At 43.7% G+C, this 27326-nt stretch overlaps 1 protein-coding gene across 1 annotated transcript; it reads left to right on the top strand.

Moving 5' to 3' along the window:
- Positions 1-966: 966 nt before the first annotated feature.
- On the top strand, positions 967-26376 carry LOC137279337 (excitatory amino acid transporter-like). Its single transcript, XM_067811807.1, has 9 exons — positions 967-1040; positions 1282-1480; positions 17249-17456; positions 19544-19737; positions 20290-20416; positions 20785-21018; positions 21884-22078; positions 25736-25870; positions 25950-26376. The coding sequence occupies exons 1-9, from the start codon at positions 993-995 to the stop codon at positions 26059-26061; spliced, it is 1452 nt and encodes a 483-aa protein (XP_067667908.1). The 5' UTR covers positions 967-992; the 3' UTR covers positions 26062-26376.
- Positions 26377-27326: the final 950 nt, after the last annotated feature.

Raw genomic sequence — 27326 nt, 5'->3', positions numbered from 1 at the left:
GTGAATGTAAATGAATGAGGATTCATCGTGTCGGACTGTGAAGTTGATGAGGTAAGTCTGTATTTGAATGTTCTACCCCAAAATAGGCTTGTATTGTTCAGTGTTCTATTAGTGAATGAAGTAGTGCATGTCCAACGGGACAACTTATCCACGACAAGGTTAACTGTTTGAAGTGTTCCTGTGACGTTGCTGGCCGTTCAAGGACTCCATGAAATGTTTCAAGTAAAATCTTTGATAATGACTGCTGCATGCACAGTCGGTTAGCTGAGGGGAATCTAAACAGATGATATACCGTTTAAAGAAAACAACCAGTGTCTTCTGCTCGAATTGTTCGGAGAGCGCTGCTAAGTAGTACTTTGGGACAAGAACTGGAACTGTAAAATGTTCCAATGATGATGATAACATGGAGAATCAATGATAACAGTGCCGCATTTAGAAGTGAAATACATTCCCAATATCAAATCAGGAATCTGGAAATGCAACCAACTTATTCCATGAGGTAGGAACTGTCTAGTCGGACATACCTGCTGACCCGAAGAAACTTCGAGGTGTTTGGTTATGTGATTGTTCGGCAATCGTTCGTCCTCTTATGACATCAATGTGTATTTTAAAGTCATACTCACAATTGATTCGATATTTATTGACATTCGTTTACTTGTGGAAAGGTTCATATTATGACAACGTGTTTTGACAAAGGTACTTCCGAAATAAAATCGTGTACACTTGTTGGAGAAATGAATGCTCTGTTGAAATTAGACATATGTTCATATATGTGGTTTTCCTTTTATTTACATGTTTGGACAAACACATACGTTCTTTTGAGCACTATTGTATTTAGTCCCGTTAGCTTAGTCACACTACAATATCTTTCTACACCAATGTTATATAATACACAAGAGAACATATGTGTGTTAGTATACAATTCATATAGCCACATTTCATTGAAAGGTTCATGAATGGATCAAACAAAGAGCACAGAAGTCGTCGTTCTAATGCAAGGACAGAGAGCATGTGAAAACAGGTCAAACTGGAAAAGAAAGGTAATACTTTTTCAACGTCTTCGAAACTGCCTGGATATTTCTGCATTCGTTGTGTTAAACACCGTATCAATAATAGCAATCCTACAATGACTATATGTCAATATTCTCAGCTCCGGTGTTACAACACCGGATCAATATTATGAGTTTTAACATGATTTTATGTCGGTATTTTTAGTTCCGGAGTTACAACGCTGAATCAATTGTAACCAATTTTACAAAGACTTTGTGTTGGTATTTTCAGCTCCGAAATGGCCTGAAAACAAGCATGCTTCTGATAGCCACCATCATGTCAGTAGGTCTTGGAGTACTTCTAGGACTGTTGACTCGTCGGCTGAAACCCACCCCTGACACAATCAGTCTTATTGGTGTCCCGGGGGAAGTGCTTATGCGCATGTTCAAGCTACTATTGCTGCCTCTAGTTACCTCCAGCATGGTCTCAGGTCAGTACTGCTTTTGGGAAAATGAGAGGTAAAAACACGCCACAGTTTAATTCTGAAAACCCACAAAGTCCAGAAACTGTGGCCAGTTTCTGACAGAGGATTTGACAAAATTCAAACTACAGTTATAATGAATTGATTCTAGGTATGAAACAATTGTTCGACACCTCAACATTTAAATTTATACTCGCTCGCCCATGGCCAGACCGTTTACGTTTACTCGAAATACATGTATTCTTTTCATGTTTTGGAAGTTGAAAATGAATGTTGCTTTTTTGATGTTTTTAGGTTGTAACGTGATGGAAGTATATTTGTATGTATCGTGACACTAAATTCAACGCATCTCTACTGAATTCGACTGATTTCAAGCTTTATAAATATAACATTTACGAATATTTACGTTTGCACAATTTATGCACTGATAATAAAAACTATAACAGATAAGTAGTATAGGGAATGATAGTTCTGGCTCACTTTCAAGAAATGTCTCTACAACGTCTTATTTACTAAATAAGACGTTGGTGGGCCCCTTAGCTCTTGCTACTATTACCCCTACTACAAAAAAGTTGGCGGTAATTACTGTGCCTTGGTAGGAGGTAACACTGTGCCGTACGTTACGATCAATAATTCTTCTCTTACAAAACCCCTACCCGGCCCATCCCTCAAGTAGTACAAGTTAGGTTCGTCGGCTTTCATATCCACTTTATCTATGTTGTAAGTTTTGACTGACCATATAGGATCGGTGGCTCGCTTACGGCTATCGCCCTCGTGTTCCCCCGGCTGGTATAGATACCTCACTAGGGCCCTATCTGGTATCTGTTTCTCCTTCCCACGCAATGGAGCGGCCGACTCTGCAACTATTGATTTTAGTTTGATAGCGTCTGCCGGTTTCTTACCGGTGAGACGGGTGACTTCATGGTTGATTGCCGACACCACCTTGGGTAACCTCGTGACCCATTCAGTCGATCGTTTTCCAGGGGTGGCCATCTCCCTAGCATACTGATGGCCGAACAAGCGCTCAGCCAAAGTCCTATTAAATCTCTCAACTATGGCTTGGCTGCCATGGGCTCCGGCCGTGCCACGCCTGACCTTTGTTTCGTGTTTGGCTAGCAGTTGTGACACGGCACCCATGAACTCCCGTCCGGGGTCAACTTGCAGCTCTGTTGGCCACGTCAGCGGACTGCGTTTGTATATGCGTTCGAATCCTCTGGCTACCTGGGCCGTATCTTTCGTGGTCAAGGGTTCGGCTTCCTTGTAACGACTGGCTACGTCCACTACGGTTAAGGCATACTTGTACCTCTTGTCGTGGGGTAGGAACAGTAGGTCTGCCTGGTGAACGCTATTAGGTATGTTAATACCGAACCTCCTTCTAGGCACGTAGCGTGGTGCCGGCAAATAGATCTGCCACAGGGCTTGTTTTTCAAGCCACGCTTTGGCTTCCTCCGGGGGTACTCGCGCTATTTTAGCTAGCTTATCTACTGCGCTAGCTCCTTTCCAGTACCCACGCGGGCTGTAGTAAATAGCCTCAAATTTTTTCATGTCCATACGCGTATGTGTTTATCCCATCAATAGCTATCCAACGTTTCGTGTCCATAGGCGATAGGGACGTCTTGTTTATAGTCAGTCCGTATATCTTATGTCCATCACTTCTAAGTGTGTTCATTTTATGTCTAAAGGTACGGGTCTTGAACAGGGCTTCCTTGAATCTGGCTTGTTTGATGTGTTGTTTCACCACATACTTCTTAACCCCCTTAGCCTTCCGGATCTCACTATTGTCGGCTTTCAGTATGGAGTACATCTTAGGTCTCAAACCTATGTACTCGGCTATGGGCGTGCCAGCACACTCGTCCTTCATCTTACCTAGGACCTTTTTATTTACCGTACTGTGTATGGCATGGGTCTTAGGGTAGTCGCTGGTGTCGTATAAATCGAGGTGTTTTTTCATGTCCTCGTACACGTCCTCGGTTCGAATCTCTATCAGCAGGGAATCCGTGTCAGTGTACAGCACTTCACACCTGTCACCGTACTGTTTCTTGAGCTCGTTGTAGTAAAAGTCGTACATCAGGTGTTTGGATAAATCGAGGATGCTCATCCCCACGTAAACAGGCCGGTTGAATTTTATGTGGCTTTTCTTCATGTGTAGGGCAACCAGGTTGTCTGTGAATATCTTACTACGGTTGAATGCCGGACTGGCTATCAATTTCCTGAGCTTGTCTTCCTCACTAGATCTAACCAGCTTCACGGTTACGCGTTTCCTCAGGTTTTCCATAGTCTTACCAAACACCGAGTTATTCATGAGCTTGTAGAGATTTTTCTCAAAATCACTGGTGGCTTTTTTTCATAGGTCTGTGTTCATTCTGATGTAGGGCTCCATCCATGGGCTCTGGTCGAACATGAGCACCCTGTGTATTTTGGTCAGCCTCATACCCAACGACAGGTACAGCTGTAGGTTGCGATAGTGAACGATGTACTTGGTCTTATTCATTAAGTTAGGCACGAGTTTTTCAACGTCTGTCACACGCCCACCTGACAAGTTATGTTGGTACTCAGACATCCAGTCTGGGTTAATCCTCATACGTTCGGGGGCCAGGGGGTAGCTGTTGTGTGATGTGTGTAATTCCTTGGGATACTCTAAGTCAACCTCGAGGATATAACCTTTGTTAGAATCTGGTGCAACCCCCATAACATCAACGTGGGGTACCCATTCGAATCCCCCTGTAGGTAGATACTGACTCATGGCCCAGCCATACAGGTTGTTTGCGTCGAGGTATAGAATGTAATTGGTTGGTTTGTTAGGATCGTAACCTTTCACGTATTGATTATTTGCTTTAGCGTATCGTTTGGATGCCATGGAAATCCCACCTCGCAAGCCTTTCTCAATGAATAGGTGCATGTCGTAATCTGTGAGCAATTCCAAATTAACTCCGGTCTTTTTAAGCAAGGCGTCCCACGACAGACCTGGGCTGGTGTAATACCATGCGGGGTCGAGTTTATACTGCTTTAAACACGTCCGCCTAAACGTTTCAAACACGTCGGCTAACAGCAGTACATCTGTCCTCAAGTACAGGTCGTGATAATCACCCAGGTTCTTACAACCCAGTTTATTCCATACGTTAGTCGCGTGCGAGTAATCATCTCGTGAGACGGACGCCTCATTCAGCTTGCTATAAAAGCAGTCAATAGGGGGTAGTCTGGTCTCGGTGAACTTGGCCCAACTATCCATGTACTCATAGGGGTACACACCCTTCCTCATAAGCAGGGGTCTAGTCTCGGCGTCTGTGTATCGATCGGTGATAGGGAAGGTATTGTTGGCCTTGACCAGACTGTCGAGTGACGACAGGAGGAACTGAAACGAGTCAATGAACCTAAGTCTGTTTAAGCTGAAGGAGATGTATCTCTCCATGTTGTTGGGGATGCACGTTATATTACCATCGATTTTCGCGATGGCCTGCATGATCAAGTGTGAGTCGTACCCTCTCAAGTTGTGAAAGACAACGGGGATGTTTATTGTCTTAGGGTTGATTTTAAGCTTGAGGTTGCACGCGTTGTGAGCGGCGCCTCTATACTTACCAGTTATGTGGCAGTGATCTCTCACCGAATCACCGTTAAGTGGTGAGTCGCACACGTGACAGTTAGTGCTACTAGCGTGAGCTAGCCTGTCGGCTCGGGTCATACGCATGGGAGCGATTCTGTACAATGTATTCCTAATAATTTTTTCTTCCTCCTGCAAACACTTTAGAAACCTTTCAGCCGCGTCAGGGCCCCTATACACTACCGGAGCTTTCGTTTCCCCGTCACAACGGACGACAATGTATCCAAACGAACAGGCTTTATGCTCTTGTGTCTTGTGGGTGAAGCTACCCCCACTAGGGGGTGTGGGGGATTCCCCAACCACTAAGGCTTCGAAGTCGGCGTATATGATATAAGGTACAGACATTTGGTTCTTGTGGTTACTGAATTTTAGGATATTTTCACCTTCCTTAGGCATGTCGACTCGTATGGCCGTCTGCCCCACACCTTGACAATCATCCCGGTGGGATTCTAATAAATCAGCTCGACTGAAACCGTGTAGGCATCGTACACAAAAGTGTTTTTCCCCAACGTGTTTCGACTGGTCGTGCAACAACCGGCTGAGATGTTTTATCCACGTGTAGTGATACTTTTCACCTCGCTGGATCATGAATATATTGATAACTTGGCGATCCTTCACCGGGCTGACCCTGTGTACTATTGTTGTGTTACCTTCGTGCCCAAAGACATTTATAGCCAGATTATTCTGTTTTTCTACTTTAGTGATCTGGGATATTGGGGTGGGTTCATCTATACCATCCCAATTAAGCCCATCGTCTTGGGGATAGCTAGAAAGCCTATCTGAATTCTTGCCAGCTGGAAATAAGGCTGACCTGATAGCTAACCTCAGGCAATCGTTTCCTCTATTCTTAACGTTTACTATGGCATGTTTGTTCCTATAGTAGGGAGGCAAGGCTAGGTATGACCCGCCTCTGAACGGCACGTAGTTAGCTATGTCTAGATAGACATTATCGATTTTATCTACAGCCCACCCGGACCCTAAGTGTGTGTAGCGTTCTAGGTATTCTCGTATCTGCTGAAAACTTGTATCGATTGATGCGTCAATGGTCTCTGCATGTGTGACGACCTCTTGTTTACCTCGGAAGTAAGGCTGAACATACTCAGTGGTACTCCCAACCTGCTTATCGAGTGACATTTTCACTGTGATCTGAAACTTGATACTTCCTAGGTTATTTAGTTCCTGGTTGACCTTATCAGCTATCAGAGGCTTGATATCTGTAATGTCTATGTTTCTATCAACGCGCATGCGCCAACCTCTCAAATAATTGCCTACGGCGTGCTCAGTGCGCACGAACTGTAGGTCAATAGCTCTATTCTGTCGTAATAATTCTACAAGCTGTGGTTTTCTCATACGAGAATACCCGCCTAAACCCAAATCGTGTGCCTCGGCTTTCAGTTGTTTTACAGTGGGACGTGCTACGGGGGCATGTGATAACAATGCGGTTAACCCGGCTCTCCCCAGGTTTGAATAACCCGTGTATCCAAGCTGTTTTGCTTGAGCTTTTAATTGTTTTACTGTAGGAGGGGCTTCTAAACCTAGTAATCTCAACAATGCTGACTTCCGCATTCTAGAATACCCGATGACACCTCTCTGTTTTGCGACCCGCTTGAGCTCGCTTACAGTAGACATCGTGTTTACACCTAAGAAAACCAATGTCTAATTGGTTCACAGTAAGGGGAGGTAACCCTTAAGTGGCTATCTTGAGCAGTCGCCTACGTTCTTTTATGTAGCCTTTTTTATTCTCGTAGATGAGTTGATGTCTGACTACGTTCGCTCCGTGAGCTTTACATAGACAGTAGTGTCCTTTAACCCCGATACCACACACAGAACACGTGTAGTTAGGACTTCCCATATGGAAACAACAGAACCCCTGATTCCTGCATTTCCTACCACAGGCCTCGGTCTTCCCCATAAGTATATATTCGCATCGGTATGGAGCGGGTCTCATGTTTACTTATATAGGTATTTTAATTTAATTGCTTCGCAACCAACGCAGTAGCTGCTATACCCAACACTATGAAGCCCAGTTCACGATTCATTTGTCCCTTGGATGGTGTGTAGTATTGAGCGAGTGTGGGTTTATTGAGCGGTTCCAATTGTTTACCAGTTAGTAGGTAGTATTCTTTCATTGCTTCATCGACATCGTTGAATGTTTGAACGGCATGGTTTTCACGCTGGAGTTGTTCGTTAATAAAATCGATCCTCTGGAGGCGTTTTTTAGCGTACTCAGCCTGTGCCCTTTGTAATTTCTCAGTAGCGAGATCGTGCCGCTTCCTTTCTTCCTGTATTTCAGCCGCGTGATCATCTCGTAGTTTCGAGAAGAGGAAATTACTCCCGGAAAATGCCAGGGCATTCACTAACGCCCCACCGACCATCATAGCTATCGTGGCCATCCTATATTTATTTCATTATATTATCAGGTATGATCCCTTGTTTTACTAGGATGTCTTTTGTGGCCATCGCCATACCAAGGTTCATTATGAGCATACCCATATCCTGCAGGTTGAAATCTAGCTTGATAGTTGGTTGTTTAAGCACCATTTTAGTCAACCGAGCGTACCCTACTGCTAGACTGGCTACCACTGTGGCGTGGTATGCGTCGTTGACGAACGTTTTCCCCTCAGACATTATGTATATCATATAAAATATTAAAATTATAACATGATATGCGGATCAATAGTGGGGCCTGCCGGCGGCGTGGGGGGCTCACTGTTGGGTGGTGGCTCACTGTGGGAGGGTACCCCCACGTATAACCATGTTATAACCACGGCAGCAGTTACACCTACAGCCAACAACAGTCGGGTTGGGTTGGTCACTTTATGTTGGTTACACCACCGTTTTTTACCGGCAGCTACTCTCTTAGGATTCTTCTGCCTGGTTACTGTTGAAGTGGTCTCCACCGTCACTGTTGGGGGTGGGGTCTCCTCCACTGGGGTTTCCTGTGCAGCATCCATCTATACTATTATTATTATTCTTTCTCTCAAATTGACAATGTTTTGCCGTGATAATCGCCGCCGTCACTGGAGCCAACAACATACCATATTTGTGGTACAGCCCGCAGCTGATAGAGCTCACGGCGTGTTCGATAAAAGGGTCTTTATCTAGGTCCTCCCACAGGTAAAGTCGGCGCTCTGGTGGAATGGGAAGGAAGTGTGATACAATACCGGTGTATATCTGGGTCATAGCCGATCCTATTGTCTTTGTCATTTCTGCTCCGAGCCGGGACTCGTATCTAGCGTACAGCTTATCGATTTCTTCGGCTGACATTTTGTGAATTTTATCCGGGGTGTAGTCTCCAAAGTAATGTTTGGCTTTGCCACCAACAGCCAACGCCACCAGTTTCTCTCGCTTGGGGGAATCCCCCACAGTGGGGCCTGCCGGCGGCGTGGTGGAGACCCCCAACTGTTCGAGCAATTCCTCACACTCCATCTTATAATATAACAAGTAAGATTTAGTTTTAACTATATAATACCCGATGCAGACAAAACACAGAGAAATGAAGGTTAAGTTGCACACGACAAACACTTCAAATATCATAGCTATAGCTTAGCTTTGCTTAGCTTTAGCTTAGCTTTGCTTAGCTTTGCTTAGCTTTGCTTAGCTTTAGCATACTATATATGCTACTGGTTGGTCGGTCTTTAGCACGAGCTTAGCGTGTTTAGTTTCAGCGAGCTGTTTCTTCACCCGTTCCCGTTCTAATTTGCTCATCACATCGTTCTCTCTCAAACACTCCTCGAACGAATCCCTGTCCTTGCAGTGAAATAAGGCCACCCATCGCGTCTGCTCCCTGAGGTCTTTCAACACCGAGTTGAACTTCTGCGTTAGCACCCAGACGCTGTGATTTGCATGCCGGCCGGAGAAGGCCAGGTACGATAGCATGTCTCTCTTTTTTGTTATCTCGCGATTAGCGCTGCAGTCGTCCAGTATGAACAGCGTCGGTTCCCCTTTAAATTTCTCGTGAAGAGCTTTCAACCAGTCCTGCAGGCGTGTTCCAGGGTCGATTTTGTGTACGTCCGGGTCCGTCATCACCCAAGGTCGCGCGTACGTTTTATTCATGCTCAGAGTAGGGCACATGATAACGATGTTATCGAACACATCCTTGTAGTAACCCTCCAACATATCCAACACGAAAACGGTCTTCCCACAGCCAGTCTGCCCGCACACTATAGCGCAGTGTGGGTCAGTGGGTAGTTGTGGTAGTTTATTGTTGGGGGGTGTGGGGGGGTCTCCCCCACTAGTAGATGGCTTGCACGAATCTCCCATTGTCTATATTAAGTTGCGCGTCCATAATAACGTACAGATATAATTTCAACTTACCAGCGGTTTGAGCCTTCTTAGTAATCTGGATGGTTATCCCTTCGCTGCCGTTATCTATACGGCGCCCGCTACCATGCAGTTTATCATCATCCGTGGATCGCATGTCCAACCATAGGGCGTACTTGGTGGTCAGGTATTCACCGATCTGCACGGAGCCGAGGTCCAGGTCCTTTGTTTTGTAGTCCCCCACTGGTAGCTTTTTTATCTCATCCCTCTGCTGGTGTGGTCTCATACCATGACTGAACAGCTGGTTTGGCACGCCCTCGATGGTCACTTCCACCTTTTCAATCTCGGGGTTGAAAAACTTCTCGCTGTCCCTCCGGAATGGATCGTAATCCTCCACGGGGACGACCAGGATACCTTTCATCGATCGCGCCGGCACGTTCAGGTTGATATTCCACACAGTGTCGCTCTTATCTCGCACGACTGATCTATGCCTCAGTACGCGATCGTACAGGATAGCCATCTTCCCAGAGTACTGGCTTCGAACCTGCCTGGCCAGATCCGGACTAGTGACCATGTCGAACTCCAGAGAGTTGTCTATGGTATAACTAGCCTCATCACCGTTCGGCGTACGCACTACTTTGCTATAGTCGTTAAACGTGAGCTCGTATTCGAGCCTATCACCCAGCGCGGCCTGGTAAAACGGCGCGTGTCCCGTGAGCAACTCGAAGTCGAGCGGCACGCAGAATCGATTCCCGTATGCTCGAGCGATGGCCTTTTCACCGTCCGATAGCTTGTCTTGCTGGTCTTGCGTGAAGACATACCCTATGCGCGCCCGGGTTGATTTGCTGATGCCCTGGTACACATCATTGACTCGTTCTCTCTCGCTTTTCCAGAGATCTTTGTAGCAGTGAAACACGTCGCTGTCGTCGATGCTCAGCACCTCGTTACCGCTGATCTTGACGGTCGTTTTCTTGATGATAGCTCGACCCACGTTCCGCACTAGCTCGCGTTTGTCGTTGTCGGAGGTCAACGTGATATTAAACGCCAGTCGAACAGTGCCTGGTACAATGAGGTCATTCTCACCAAGGTTTGGAAATCTAACCAGCAGAGTTTGATTCTGGTCTATCTTGCTGGGATTGTTGGTGATGGTCACCGACTGGCGCACGGCTGTGGCTCCTAATGGCTCTCTCAATCTTCTGAAAGGATCTAATTTTCTGCCGTACATTGTTATATAAAAGAAATATATTTTTAATACTAATGGATGAAGACATAGATATGACGGAGATGCCGGGCGCTAATGCCCAGGCATTTGATGAGCAGGAGACCTCATTTACTAGTTCACCATTGAACCAAGAACTCTTGGAAACAACGGTAAATGATTATTACGAAAGTTTAAGAAGAGATAAAAACTACGTTGAACCACAGGGTCGATACCATAAGAATTTTTTTATTGATACAAAGGGTGTTCTACGCCTTAAGTCTGACCCAGGGGTTGACCTCTTTAACAAGAGCAATAAAAAACCACTGGCCTTGTCAACTCTAGCCAGCCGCCATGGTGTCGAATTTATCCGTAAAAATCTAAACATGAATGATTACGGTGGTGCAATACCTAAGGCCGTTAAAGAAGATCTGCAAGCTACCAGATCCCACCTCACCACTAGAGATGAAATGACACCACAGCGTGCTACAGAAGCCTCGGACAGCATAGAACAACTGTTGAGCACCTACTGGGACAAACCGTTACCGGGGTTTGACTTTCCGGTAAGGGAACTGCGCGGCTTAGACGAAGCCGTGAAACGCGTGCGTGGAGAACTCGTGAACAACATGGGGAAACTGAACGAAATCGACGAGCACATCGCTAGGGAAAAAACCAAACTCAACGAAACTGAAAACGATGATATGAAGCGTCGCATCAATGAACGACTACGCGATTTAGAAGACGAGAGACGTACACGATTGGAATCCGCTTCCTCGAATCGTGAACAGCTTCGATCCCAGATCAGTCGTATTCGGGAAACAATCGATAGAATACTGAACGAGGATACAACTTTAGCCAACAGGATTCAGATATTGTTCCGGGAGCAAGGGATCACCATCGCCAGTATTCTGACTGCATTGGGTTTCATCATATCAACCCTGGTGGTGTCACTGGTGGGGGGAACCCCCACACCCCCTGGCGGTGGGGGTGTTAAAGACTGGATAAAAAAACTCGGGGAAGGCCTAGCTAAACTGGCTGGTAAAGCCGCCGAAGCCCTTCCCGGCATCCTGGGTAGCATCGTCTCGTGGTTGTTGAGCGCTCTGTCTAAAACTGCCATGTGGCTCAGTCAAAACCTGTGGGCAGCCATCGTCGCCGTGGCGGGTCTGGTGTACGTAGCGGCTAAGAAATCTTTAACCAAATAAGTCCCAAAGTTACCCCACCAACCACTAGGGCTGTTTTACTATCGATGTGATTGGAGGCCTGAATATGGGGGTGTGTGGGGGGTACCCCCACATGAACTTTAGGCTCCGGGGGCGGCGCAACTATACCCGTTTCACGTGGTGGGATGTGTGGGATATAGGGGGTGTTAATATCGGGGTTGATACCCAATTTTTGGTCCGCCGTGGCTATGACTATTTTGTTGTTATAACCCACCACTTTTTTTACTCTCAGTTGCATATCACTCGGAGCCATGTACAGCCCCACGCCGAACACGTAATTGACTTTCGATCTGGCGTATTCTAACACGTTTTGGTAACGGTCGATGGCCCGCGGGAGATCAACTGGAGAATTGATAGCATCCTCAACGTTGGAAACGAACTGTTTCTGAACGTCGTAAGCAGTTCCCTTACCGAGGATGTTGGAACGCGTCATAGACTGCGCACCCAGCAGCGCCCACACGTACGTTCGAATCGAGTCGTTCAACCTGACTACCCCGGCACGAGTGAATCCTTTTGACGTGTCCAACATGAACATTTTCCACCCGTCTGCGGTTGACTGCTCCACTTTCTGGACTGTGAAAGCAACACCACCTTTAAAGTTCATACGATCATCCCTCCATTCATTACTCGACAAATCAAAGTCCTGGCGTAGTATATCTCGTTTCAGTAAATCATCACTGACTTCTTTCACTGATCGCGCGCCATCATAAGGAATACCCAACCCGTGGTTCGGCCCCGGCAAATGCCAATCCGTCTTCGGGTTTATTTCGAATTCATTGCAAATACGTTCGTAGGCCCGTCTATCGTACGGGTTGTTTGTTGCGCCCCACGCTTTGTCCTGTGGGAGGGGGGCGCTGATCTCTTTAAGGATACGTCTGACCTGGTAGTACACGTGGAACTTGAACACAGACTGACTCAGCGGTCCACGCCGAGTGTCGGCCAATGTCACACCACACCCCGTTGTAGCGCACCACACGGCAAAGTTGAATTGATTCTGCCAGAACTGCATAGGGTTGTTGAACCAAGCGTGGACTGCCTTGATGTTAGTCACCGAAAGCTTATACTTATCGAACACATCTAAAAGCTGGGCATTGAAATACAACTCAGGAGCAACCACGATCTTCATGGGGGAGAAATCTACATCCAGTTTAGGGTAAAACACACCAGGGGAATACATTTTAAAACTATTATATAATGAGCATATATACTCTAACATGTACATAACACTTCCAGGAATAACGAGCGGTGAGGCCGTTCAGCTGACGCACGCGATCGATAACACGTCAGGTCAACTCGAAGTCGCACTCTGCGATATCACCTACCTACCGCAATGGACTAACATCAACATCAGCAACAATAAGCTGTTCGTCAGTGGAACTCGCAGTCAAATAACTGACGGCTACTACAGCGTGTGCTCTCTAAACGACGAGGTCTTCAAACCCCTGGGAGCCGAACTCAAGATGAACGACTCAAACGGCACAGTGGTGTTAATCAACAACGGAAGAAACCCCTTAAGGCTAGGCCGACCATTAGCGAGGATACTCGGTATGTCTCCTGACGAGATAAAACCAACAACAACCGTCACAGGCACGAAGTTACCCGACCTAGTACCGTACCGAGAGCTGTACATTCATCTCGGTCAGGTGAGCACAACGTACAACATTCAAGGAGGTCACCCTTCCACTATACTGAGAGCAGTGCCGGTGAAAACTGAGAAATTCAACGACGGTAGAACCGAGTCGTTTTCACCACGGCAGTATAAGAGATTAACCCAGGGCAACATACCTGAGCTGACAATATCGGTGTTAGATATAAATCATAATCCTGTAAATATAGGATACCTCAGTTTAACGCTTCATGTAAAATGACCAGCGCACAAGGGCCCGGAGTGAAAAAATGCGTCAATATCGGGATCTCCGACCTTGGAGACACGCGCGGTTTCGACGCTCCCGGAGTAGATGGTAAATCGTACGCCTTGCAACTGAAAAACAACATTTACAAACGCGTTGAAATCCCCTCCGGTGGAACCCTAAGTGATATGATAGATACCACAAGAGCAACAGTCAACACTAAGTACGCCCTTGTCAACACCGGTGATAATAATTGGGTAATATACCCATCGTTCGGAGGTAAACTGTTCGACTTAGACGATGTTGAGAGCACTACCGTCGCCCGAAACAAGCCATATATGCTCGTCTTCACCGAAGATGACAAGTGGGTGTTGTTACCCGATAACAACTGGTTTATCAATATTAGACTCGTCTCCCCCTACGTGTTCACTGATAACAAAGACAACCACCTAAACAAAGTCGTGAACAATGGAACCCTGCTCGTGGCTTACGTCCCAACTCAGAGACGTAGCATAGTCGTCAGCCCAGTCAACACTATAGCAGCCCACATGCTATCGAGTAAACCAGCCATACAAAACGTGAAATTGCAGTTGGTGTCTGAATTCGAAGGTGTGGTCACTATACTAGAGGATCTACCGGCAAACTCAACACTGATCATCAAAGTCTACCTAGGGGAACCATCGGGGAATGATGTCGAGATCGTGAAGGGGATCAAACTCGGGTGGGTGAAACGACACCAGTATCAAGTTTGCAACGTTTACGTGCGGGTGGGTGTCGACTCCAAGACCAGTCTGCAGGGGGTCAACGTGATCGTGGAAAACAAGATATCACTAATCAATATCTTCCTGCCTGACAACATACACTTCATGGGTATGAAGTTAACCCCTGAAATTATATCGTAATAGTATAATAATGACCAGTCATCATCCCAACACTACACTTAACGACCTGGGAGATACGGAGGGATTCGATCAGCCTGGTGAGGAAGATGAATTATACATCCTGCACTTCAAAGACAACGTGTACAGACGGGTGTCGTTATCAGATTTAAAAGAGCCTGAATGGCTGATCAACTTAACAATCACCTCACCTTATATCACATTAAAAGAAGAAAAGTGGGGGTACATCTCTAAGATTAGGAATAACGGTATCTGGCCCGGGGATTTCATTACGGAAAATAAAGCAACAGTCTCGATAGATTCTGGAGAAAAAAGTGGGTTAAGTTCTGACACAGAAAGTAAATTAACATTTAGCAGTAAGTTTTTTTTACCCAAGGAGCATCTTGATCAAATAAACTACCTCTACACAATCATCATAGAAGTCGTCTTTACGTATTTTAACCAGGAAAACTCCTCGAAAGGACGCCAAATTTTACCCGTGTTGACAATACACTGGTATAACGAACACGTAGGTCAATATTGCCGTATTGTTATACAACGGAATGACCCGGGGGGTCCTATAAACCGCTTCATAAGCCTCCCTGGGGTTTTTATTACAACAGAAAAGTCTATTGGCTTCACACCTATTATCATTAATTATGATCTATCCCTTGTAGGCTTCAAATTCATTCGTGAAATATTAACTGAAACCCAATTAAAATATTTTTCAAAATATATATTATAGATGGGTCTGTACCCAGTCGTAGAGGAAGTAGCGAAGACGCTGGAAACCGTAGATGGGTTCCGCTTGAGGCAGTTATGTGATGTGAAACGTCAACTAGAACAAGACCGTGACACGCGGAAAGCACTATGTAAAAAATATAATAGAGCTTTCAATATCGTGGACGGGGCTGACACTACCCTTATGGCAACCAGCATGGGACTAGGGGCGGCAGGCGTTGGGTTGTTAGCTACCATCGTGGCCGCACCTATAGTGCTAGGTATTGAAATAACGGCTGGGGTGACAGGGTTGGTAGGGTTGGCGCTTAAGTTAGTATCACGCAGACTTAATCGTAAGGCATTGAAACACGACGAGATCAGGGTTCTGGCCGAAGCAAAGCTGAACACAGTGAGTGAGCGAATTTCCACGGCACTCTCTGACAGTAAGATCTCAGAAGAGGAGTTTCGTTCAATCCTCTCTGAACTCAAAAAATATAACGGAATGAAACAAGATATTCGGTCCAAGTCTCGTAAGTCTGCTATCAGCGAGGACGAGAAAAAAAAGTACATAGAACAGGGGATACAAAAAGCCCAGCAAGCCTTTATTACGAATACCAAAGTGATCGTAGGCGGTTCACATTAAACTGTTTCATCGATATAAACGTGACATAGGGGAACACGAGGGCGATAGCCGTAAGCGGGCCACCGATCCTATATGGTCAGTCAAAACTTACAACATAGATAAAGTGGATATGAAAGCCGACGAACCTAACTTATACTACTTGAGGGATGGGCCGGGTAGGGGTTTTGTAAGAGAAGAATTATTGATCGTACCGTACGGCACAGTATTACCTCCAACCAAGGCACAGTAATTACCGCCAACTTTTTTGTAGTAGGGGTAATAGTAGCAAGAGCTAATGGCCCAACCAAAGCCTTATTTACTAAATAAGGCTTTGTAGAGACATTTCTTGAAAGTGAGCCAGAACTATCATTCCCTATACTACTCAGATATCATCGGTGAATGAAATATCATGACATTTACCAGTGGTTTATGTCAGAAGTTATGATGAGTCGCTATAATGTTGCCTTGCATACTAAGCCAGTGAATGTCAGTCAGAAAATGTGTGCTCTCCCGATGCGTATCTCTGTGCATTATGTGAACCGACACTGTCAAGTTTTGGGGGTTAAGTGGTCGGCCAAGACGAAACATCATGCCTTGATGATAGATACCATCCCATTTTCAAAATTTACTTCACTTGTTCTACAATAAACGATGGAGCCAGAGTCAATATAGCGTAGAGCAGACTGTACAATACTCAATGCAATAGCAGCAGAGTTTTCCGATAGACTAATTGGTTCGGAATAGATACAACGTTTGGCAAACCAAGTACATTGTGAAACAGGTATTTTAAACCATGAAAAAGTAATCCATTTCCCAAAGACTATTTCTGGATTGGCTTTGATCATATCCAAAAGTGCCCCCGAACAGTATACATCAGGCAGGATCTGATATTACTGTGGATGTTGGCGTTCTAAACCATAGAGATTCATAAATCTACAATGGAAAGAATTAGTACTAGCCTGGTTCAGATCTTGACACATTTACCAAGAAACACAGAGCATATGTCCCGATTGGACTAGGACTCACCCCCTTCGGACAATAGAATGTTAGAAAAATAAATCTGTTTTAATAGAACTGCCGTGAAGAATATTTGTAAACGTTAGGCTGTACTTAGGAACTCACGTGACCGGCCGACTGAAGGAATCGGGTCCCATTCTACCAAACGTGTGAGTGAAGTATGGGTCCTGTATGTGTGAAATATGTCGCTAAGTCCAGGCTCCTTAACCCCTCTACAACCAGGATCCCTTATGGGGTTCCATTCCTTCACCGAACCCATGACACGCAAGTTGCCCAATTCTTAAGTTCATCAACCCAAATCCTATAATGCTCATTGTCATAAAGGGGCAGAGAACTTTGACTCGTGACAGTTATAATGATATGCTAAAAGACTCGTAGTATAATGTCTGCCATCTGACCTCTCTGACACAGGTGTGGCAAATTTGAACCAGTCAGGTGGGAAGTTAGGGATCATGGCGCTTGCTTATTATATCTGCACAACTGTCATCGCCACTGTTCTCGGAATCGGACTTGCTCTCAGTGTACGACCAGGGCAGGTTATGAAAGCTAATTCAAGTTCCAAAGTGGTTCATGACGAACCGTTACCCGACACGACGGACACCATATTGGACCTCTTGAGGTTAGCTTTCCTTTAATGCTTTGTCTTTATTTCAGATTGTATAGATCAACAGATCAACCATTATAATACAACCGTTCTGCAGCTGTTTATCTTGTCTGCTAAATATGAGTGAGAATATCACTTTAGCTTATTCATCACACTGGAAATATTGCAACCACAAAGTGTTCATTAAATGCCTATAAACACATTTAGAACACGTGCAACATGTTCGCAGGGGTAGTTACTAACATGTTTTACTCTGCTTAGGTTAGTAGTGGCAATATGTTCTTGTCAATGGCCTGTATTGGACATAGGGTATGCAGGTGAGAAGCATGTCCGTAAACTGTCTTTGCAATGTACAAGTTTGTAGTTCATGTTCTTGTTTTGCTGTTTAGTGGTCTCATGGATGCTTATCGTAAGCCATAATTACTCAAACATTGTTGAGAGAAGATGAACATTATAAAAGGGAGACCCGGGATAAGACTGGTGAACCATGCTTTGTCCACAAAGTTTATTTATGTGTTCGGTAAAAGCGTGGTGAATTTGACATTACCGGACATATTCATTGACTAAAGAATATGCATTTCGTTTTCATAACGTTTCTTTGTTGATACTATAATAGCATTCGGAAAACACGTTTCGTGGGTGGACTAAGCATTCAGAAGCATCCATGCGTCGCGGTTCTTTATTATCTCATGCACTGTCGTACCAAATATCTTCAAATTTGGTGATAGCCTACATTGCGGTCTACCCATCAGCGTGTCGACTAGGGTGACATTGTCCCTATTTTCACCATCACCACGTCACTTTAACACTTTGGAAACTTAAGTAAACGCGTTACCTATATAGAACTCAATGTCTTTAATTATGACGACAACCTACACTGGGTGATTACACAGACACCAGTCACTAACAGTTTGTATTGTCTTTGAAGTGAGTGAGTGAGTTAGAATTTAACGTCACATTGCAGCCATATAGTGACGGGAAGTGTTGTAGATGCACAATAAATATAAGTAGTCAAGGCACCAGTCTTCGACGGACTGTAAACTATCTACAGTATCACAAAAAAGAGATTAAAGTAGCTACTATGCATTTCTGAAAAACAGAAAATTTTAGACAATAGCATGTAAAAATGGGCTTTTGATCACCAATAACTGAAGACAGATCGACATGGGTATTGTTTTTTGAAAATTTAGACATAATTTCCAGTATTGAATATAACACACGCTTAAAACATGGGCATATGCATCTATATATTTATATGTATTATGTACCTGCAATATCTTCAGAGCAGCAAGGAGAAGATTCTGAGCAGTGACTATGGTTGAAAGACATCATGAACAAGTACATATACTATAGGTTTTTGTTGTTTAGCGGCGGGGAACGTTGCCATGCTAATGGAAAACACTAGATTTTCTTTGTGCTATTTTGCTCTTAAAAAGTCATTGTCTTATAGGCATTTGTTCTGGACGAGCAGTATTAACTTGTCTTTCAAACAATATTTAACGAAGGAGCTGATAACTTTTAAATCATCCAATAGGAATAATGTTTAAGCCAAAACACGTGTATTGTTATAAGAGGACAGTTGTGCCCAAGTGTCATTTTGTCAGTTTGACCTGGTGTAAGTTTAGAATTGGACAATCAACCCATCCTTCTAGCAATAGTAACAGGACTGGTGCTCACATTCGATGACTTGGTATCTCCACTGTGTAGATCAAACAGTCTGGGAAATATATTGAATATTTAATACATGTTAATATATATGTTAATAACATCCAGTATAGCTGAGACGAATTTGTTTAGCAGTCAGAACCTTATTACAGATATGAACCGGGAATTGACACAAGTGACACTCAGAGTGATTTTCTATTGTACATTGAGCTTAATGAACAAAAAATGATTGCCGCTGTGTTGACACATCGCATCAATTGCGGGCTTTGGCTCCAAAGTCGTATTCACAACTTTGCTTCAACGAAAAAACATATCTCCATCATACTTGGGAACACTGAGGTGTACAACACATCTGTAACCTAATTAGTTTTCCAAGAGGAATACCAAATGTAAACATTATGTATGATGTCACAAATACATATTTTTGTTTTTATCAGAAATATCATCCCCGAAAACGTAATGCAAGCCTCATTCCAGCACTCGAAGACAACATTCAGCAAATACATGTCTGTGTCTGTGAACACAACAGAAACTTCAGCAGCACTTATTCATCACAGTCCGAATTATTTCGAGCACGGTGGGCACATTTGGCAGAGGTCTGTGAACTACCTGGACGGAATGAATGTCATAGGTAAGCAAGAGACCGCATCTGACATCCACAAAACGAAGGACGTAAGCAGATTTCTCAAGCTTTCGCATGACAGATATTATGAACTTGTCAAGATGTTGACTTTCTCACACCATGGAACGACTAGCAATACAAGAACGATGTTTAACGGAAGATGCATAAAGCGTATCTTCATTATTATCATTAAATGATTATTATTTATTATTTCATTATTTTCATTATTAAAATTAGTTTGCGAATATTGGCTAATATGTTAACACTAGTGATACTGAACACATACGTAAGGATGAGTTCAATTTTACGCCGCATACATCTCGGCGGGGATATTAGAAATGAGCTCCACATTGAGCCCATGTGCTCAATGGAAGTTGGGTCTTCGGTGTAACGAGCGAAAGTGTAATCCACTAGACTGCCCCACCATCCACTGTAGATATGAGTAAGAATAATACTGTCATTATCTTAAAACAACAATTTCGGTTCTTTTCATAAGCATACAACTGTAACGCTGTAACAGTCGTCGTGGAATTCTAGTATATGTATTATGTTTATCTGTAGGAATCCTCATGTTCTTTGCGGTGTTTGGGGTGATGCTGAACAACATGGGCGAGTCTGGTCGTGTCATGGTGGACCTCTTCAACATTTTGAATCAAATAACCATGAACATGACAAAACTGGTCATGTGGTGAATATGACACATTATCAACATTGAAAACATAATTATAATTGTTGAATATTTACATCGTGAGTCGTGGATCGGTCCATTAAAGGCCTATCTAGCTTTAAATCAAGTGTTAACAATGATATTACCTTAATTCAAGATAAAGATACACGACCTTCGCGAATACCAAAAAGGCCCATTGTGAGCGTATAATGCGTATAATAATAAAGTAATATTTACGAAAGAATATGAACATAGCTGAGAAAAGTGTTGCCGTAAACAGCTGAAACACTACAGGTGCTCTGCCATGCCATAGGTTTGTAAACACATGTGTGTTCTACCTTGTGATATGTGTATAATCATGAAATGTGTTCTGTCTTGTCTTTTTTCAGGTACAATCCTATAGGAATACTGTTCATCATCATGAATAAGATTCTTGAAGTACGGGACCTTGAAACAGCAGCTCAGCAACTCGCAATGTACATGGTCACCGGTCTCATTGGTCTGGCCATTCATGCTCTGGTCGTACTGCCGGCGATATACTTCATACTGACCAAGCAAAATCCATTCCGAGTGTCTCTTAGCCTGATAGAATCTCTTCTGACTGGTCTGGGTACAAGTTCCAGGTGCAAACATTATCGTTCGTTGGGTGTATTCGTATCATTGTTGTGGTCTTAGACAGATCAAAAGTCGATTATATCTCTAGCTATAATAAAAGAAGCGCTTTATAACGATTTTCATACTGAGACGTATTGACAGCATATCCATCCCTTCACATAGCTCCGAAGTCTTTTTAAGTTATTCAGGGCATGCATGCACGCGACGGATTAGGACTGGAAGATGTTGACAGTGTATGATTCTGTTCTTCAACACAGCCTACCAAACACAGTGTTTAAAGGCGCCCGCGGCTTATCAAGCACAAACGTCAAGGGGCTCATAATGCAGGAATGTGTAGACATTGTCTTCACGGCTTACCCCACTGATACGTCGAACCTTGCTGAAGAGGGTTGCATAACTCACCGCTGGTTCGATCTGTAGACTCTCCTCGATTTCGTGCTTTTCTCTTGAAGTGAGGACATGTGCTTGTTCCTTGCAAGTATTCACAAGAGAGTATGTTTGTTTTGATAAAGGGGTCATTATACATATAAGTTAGTGCTACAGTACGTTGACGAACCCCAACGACACTCCCATTTACCAGCGTTATGTTTAATGTAATATCGTAATGGACATTGATTTCATCAGCATGATGCCACATATATATTTCGCTTCTCCCGACCCAATATATTTAGCGACATTGTGTATGTGAACGTTGGATTGTTTATGTAATTTATGTAATAATAATAATCTGTAATAATTTGTTGTAAGATGAAAATTCTTGCACGAAATCCTTGCAACACATCTGATGACATAACTGACCTGCAATATTTAATCGGAGACATGAGGTCCAGCGACATGACAATCCTGACCCAGTGCCATCATGTTTTCCTTCAGCGCTGCAGCCCTTCCCCTTACCCTACGCTGCTGTGAAGAGAAGATGAAATTCAACAAGACCATCTGTCGCTTTGTGTTACCTATAGGCGCAACAATCAATATGGATGGTTTGGCCATCATTCAGGCTCTCACACCCATCTTCCTGGCCCAGATGAACCACAGGATACTCACATTTGCAGATTTAGTCGCTATCAGGTAAATATAATCCCGCTGATAACCATTTCCAAGGGTCGATATCCATAAGTAGTATCTAAAATAGTTGTTCCAGACGAGGCCATTCTCAAGCGCCCAATTTACAAATTGCTTATACTACTACAGATGTGCATGCAAAATTTGATTAAAACCGGTCAAATAATATTCGAGATATCGACTTTTAAAAGAGCATGGGGCTGGTCAGGAAGCGAGCGCTGTAGACGAGTCTCTGCTGCACACGGTGCTTTCGCGAGACTTGGGTTGAATCTCTTGCTTCATTCTGTGATATCTATCAAGTTCCGAGAGAACAAAATAATGATCATGAAACTCCTCCTCCGAGTTTTTACTGTTCATAATGAACAAATATGATCTTCTACTGTGTTAAGCTTCGCTTCGGCTACAATTCTAAAATTCCGTCATGTTTCGTACCTTTGCGTTGCAGTCCATGACTGGGTACAGTCCCATTTTGTGCAAATGTGTGTATACTCTCTTATGAAATGATACTCAGTTGGTCCTCCATCAATCATCAGTGATTATTCTTTAAGCTAATAAAATGAAAATGTTCAGATAAGAAAATGGCCTTGCTTGAAATGGTCCTTGAAATGGTCCTTGGTCCTTGCTTGAACCACCCTATATAACCTAGACTCCATCAAGGTTTATGGTGGGGGCTGTTGTAGGTAAATATGACAGCATTGGTTTCGATGGCGTTTATACGAGCGTATGTGTAATGTGTCCAGAAGTTGCAACTTTTGGCGGGGAGGGGCATCTCTAAGAACAAGTTCGATAATGAGGGTAGAACCTTGTATCATACATACCCAAGAGTCTGGGGCTTTACTACCTGAGAGGCTTGAGGATGGACGTTGACAAAAACATAGAAGTCGACGACCTCAATTTCCTGATCTGAACTGAATGTCCAGGGAAGCCTCAAATTTCAGCTGGCGGTGAAAATGTTGCTGGGCAAACAGCAGATGGATGGCACCACTGAGCATGTCAAGCCAACTTCAGAGGCAAACAAGAAGTCACGACTCAACCCGAGTCCACCAAAGCGTCCATTAACTCTTCGTTTGCAAACGTGGACATAACCAAGTATGAACCTATCAAAGGAGGGTCGCGCTTGGACCTGTCAACATACTACAAGAAAGACCGAGCCATGGTTTGCGGCTCACGCGCATTCGAACAGATTTTCGAGTTATCCCGAAGACAACAAAAACACGGAATGTATGACACGCTTGCTTGCTGAGAGTGTTGGATGTCTTCAACCATGAAGACACCAAACTCGTGAGCAGGAGACCTATCAAAACCATCAAAATCCGTCGAATCGTCACCAGGGGCAGCACTTTGCGATAAAACACAGAAACCATTACCGGACCATATCAGCGTTAGTTATTTGTACCAGCCGACGAGCGAATACAAGAGAGACAGCAGAAAACGCGCCAGCTATCCGATATGATTCATCAAAACATACAACGTGGACCTGGTCGACATCAAGGATGGCAGACAGAACTTGTAGTGCTTGAAAGACGGGGCACCGAGAGCGTTCGTCAGAGAGGAGTTGATGATCGTACCTCACCACATGGCCCTTTAAACATAGCCCACTGTGAGACAATAGTCCACGAGTTGATGAGGCTGATCAGAAGCGCAAGTGTTACGCTGTGGCTGCGTGGATAGCTGTTCAAGCCAACACTGTCTCTGTGTGCCCTGGCAGGGAGTGTTTCTCTTTATCACAATCCATCTGAAAAACATTGTCTCTAATTCATGGAGGCCAAAATCCAAGACTTTATCACAGCTCGTCCACCTATGACGAGGTGGAGCAGCAACCCTCAAGGCAACATTATAGCCCTTTCCTGACCGACCCCATTCTCACTTAAAAGTCAATATCCCCACTGGATCACACTCATAGTAACTTACAGGGAACACTGCAGTACACCTATTATAGTTTTCTTAGAACGGATATCTTATTTGGAAAATATTTTGTGATACTGAGAGTGTTTCAGGCAAATCATGAGGGAGTGAGTGAGTTAAGATTTGCAGTGACATCGGCAATCTTTTCAGCCATATCTCCCCTAAAACAAATCTTGAATTTACCATAAATACATGTATACTGTATAAACCTGCAAAGTATAATATCACAGTATCAAGAAATAAAACTAGCATCTCTCCCTGAAAGTTGATTTCAAATTAGGACAATATAGTTATGAACATGGGTTATAAATCACCATGCTGGGGACCATGGGGATACTGTTAGAAAAGGTGATTGCCGTACAGAAAACGTTGCACGGTATTAGTTGACTAGTAAGGAAGATGTTACAGCCTGTATTGAGGAATGACAGTATAACTAACAACTATCTGTATCTAGGACGGTATAAAACCGTAACCGGTCTGTCGTACATTCGTCCACTCGATGAAAACACTGTTTACATTTAATACACGTTCCTCTTTGGTATTATGCAGACATGGTAAAAAAATTAAATGCCATGGCATTTTCTTGATATGTGCACCGTGAGACGAGTATGGACGAATCGTGGTCTATGAGTGTGGCTGGCAGACTGGCTGTTAGCTTGTTTAACCCCGAACTCAGCAATATTCCAGCTATATGGCGGCGGTCTGTCAATGACCAAGACTGAACCAGACAATCCAGCGATCAACATCATGAGCATCGAGCTACGCAACTGGGATACGATGACGTGTGTCAATATAATCAGCGAACCTGACCACTCGATTACTTTTACGACAAGCGCTAGTTGCAGAAAACCAATTCCAATCAGCATTGTAGCCCCAAAAGACTCAATTCTACCGAAACACGTGAAGACGGACTTTAAATCATATCAGTAGCCCCACTGATACTGAAATATTAGCCATCCTTGCGCCATATCAGTGATCTATGCTTTCTCATTGCGATCCAAGTTAGTGACATTCTGAATCACTCGTTCTCAGTCTGATTCCCACTTGATACACACGATGTCCTCTGGTACCACATCAAAAACACTGGTCCTGAATTACACTGTAAAAACATTTGGTAATGCCAATGAAAAGATCTCGAAGGGCCGGCACAATGCATGCATGGCGAGGATATGGACTGACCCGTCGACTGACCCGTACTTCATCTTGATGAAAGTTTATCGCAATTTGAACTTAATTTCAAAGAACTGGATTTGCGATTCTTGCCAGTGATCTGCAAGGTGTTGGATAGTCAGTTGGGTCAGTGATAAACGACTTGCTGCTTTCTGTTCCATAATCTACCAACCACTTTTGCACATTGATCGGGGTGGCCACAGGTCGATCATGGCATTGCACATCATACTAATACCCCCGAAGACTCTCCGGTTTTGCAGGTGCCACCGCGCTATTCCATATTGAATAAAACCGCATTGCACTGTGCCCATCACTCACTAAGGGGATTCTTTGAAAGCTAACAAAATCAAGAATTGCGCCTTGAGTGGGAGTATAACGTTTCTGAAACAGTAGGCACACACTGTCGTGGAAACAGTGTTTCTTCTGGACATTTTTCAGAGTGAAGTATTTTTGCACAGGACGTTAGGGATTGGCACCTACTTCATGAGAAGGGTATAGTGTTTACGCATCATTATCAAACTCATATTGGCTAGCTTCTCCTGAAGCTCAAACCTAAGCCTTATATTTCACTCAACCATATCTTCCCAGCCTGTCTGCTACTCTGTCAAGTATCGGTGCTGCTGGAGTTCCTGGGACGGGTTTCATCACCATGTTGGTTGTTGTTGCTGCCGTAGGTTTGCCGGTCGAAGATGCTTATATGGTGCTGGCTGTGGATTGGTTCATGTGAGTATTGTTTACCTAGGATATATATCAATTTTAGCTCATATCATATCATATATCTGTTTTGTTTTTGTTTTCATAGGATGCGCATGGTGACAATGGTGAATATCTATAATGACAGTTTGGCTGCAGGAATACTCACGAAATACTTCACTCCGTCGTCCAACTCAATTGAACTGTCAAACCTGAATTAAATTTGCTTGATTCTTGGGTTTGTAATGTCGCCCTCTGCACAATTACAGTATTTGTAAGTCGGTTCGAAGATTGTCGAGTATAGGTCATGCAGTGAAGATAGCCTGAACTAAGGCAGTCTTGGTTTATATTTTAGTTTATATGAGGGCGGATTATTTAAAGGCCGCCGTAAGAAAGATTTTCCATCCTAGCAATACAGGACCAGACATTCTCTTCCTCACGCCCGTTGTAGACGCAGCAGTTCACGAAATCAACCTACTTCTGTTAGCACCTGTGTGTTAGCGCACTTTATTAAAGTTTGTACCATGCCTCGACTGCTCGGCCCGTTTGATGTCAGCCGTGGTGTAAACCACAGGTTTTAGCTGTCTTTGACAACTCTCTGATTGGCTCTTTGTAATTTTAGCCATGGCTTCATTTAACAAACATAAGTTTCCATTACATTGGTAGCTGGTGAGAGAGTGGTGGTATCACGTTTTACGCTTCGATAACTTCGATAACTATTTGTGACAGTGTACTGTCGTTTATGATGATATGTTCTCACATGCGACTAGACATGTTCTCAAACAGAATGATTTTAAATTAAAACAGATATCGAAATTCGAATGCAGAATGTGAGCATGGTACAAAGCTGTCACTTCATCCAGTCACTCAAAGTTCATCCAAATGTACCATGACCTGGTCACTGCTGATTGGCCAATACGCCTCGAAAGTTCATCGATAAATCACCAGAGACCAGGCCGTGGTGTATTTGGACCAAGTTCTCGTATTAGAACCAGTTCCGATTCCATTCTTTATTCACTGCCAGGAAAGGGCATTTGGGCTGTATGCCCCTTGTCATCATTTCACACTGTATACGGAATAGGAAATTGTTATCCATTGAAATTTAGATAATCTTTACATTAACTAAACATTTTGGTACTTACATGCATACATTAATATATGACATAATTTTAAATAGTATCCTTACATTAATTTCTTGATAATTGTTAAAAAATCAACGCGTTTGGTTTCTTCCAAACATAAGATTTAATAAGCTGTTTTCGATGTACAACATGTTTGGGACATATTCAAACGAAATGAGGTTCATCTCCAGTTACATTTACTTTATTTTATTTTCTTCCTATCAGCATTTTCATAACGCCCACTTAAATATTTTAGTTCATGACAGGAAGTTCGTAACATTGTTGAATATCTAGCACTTTTTGGATTTAATGCATATATAATTCAAGTTCACATTTGATATTACCATGATGCAGTTTCTGAATAA

The sequence above is a fragment of the Haliotis asinina genome, chromosome 1 (assembly GCF_037392515.1).
Source record: "Haliotis asinina isolate JCU_RB_2024 chromosome 1, JCU_Hal_asi_v2, whole genome shotgun sequence".
NCBI lineage: Eukaryota > Metazoa > Mollusca > Gastropoda > Lepetellida > Haliotidae > Haliotis > Haliotis asinina.
Note: the sequence above shows the minus strand (reverse complement) of the source record. Positions and strands in the feature narration are given on the sequence as shown.

What these genes read in the sequence shown, in the direction of transcription:
- LOC137279337 (XM_067811807.1), top strand. Translation starts at nt 993, where the DNA reads ATGCAAGGACAGAGAGCATGTGAAAACAGGTCAAACTGGAAAAGAAAG. An exon ending in ATGACAAAACTGGTCATGTG is followed by an intron (nt 20,417 to 20,784) that starts GTGAATATGACA and finishes GTCTTTTTTCAG; the next exon opens with GTACAATCCTATAGGAATAC. An exon ending in CTGGCTGTGGATTGGTTCAT is followed by an intron (nt 25,871 to 25,949) that starts GTGAGTATTGTT and finishes TTGTTTTCATAG; the next exon opens with GATGCGCATGGTGACAATGG.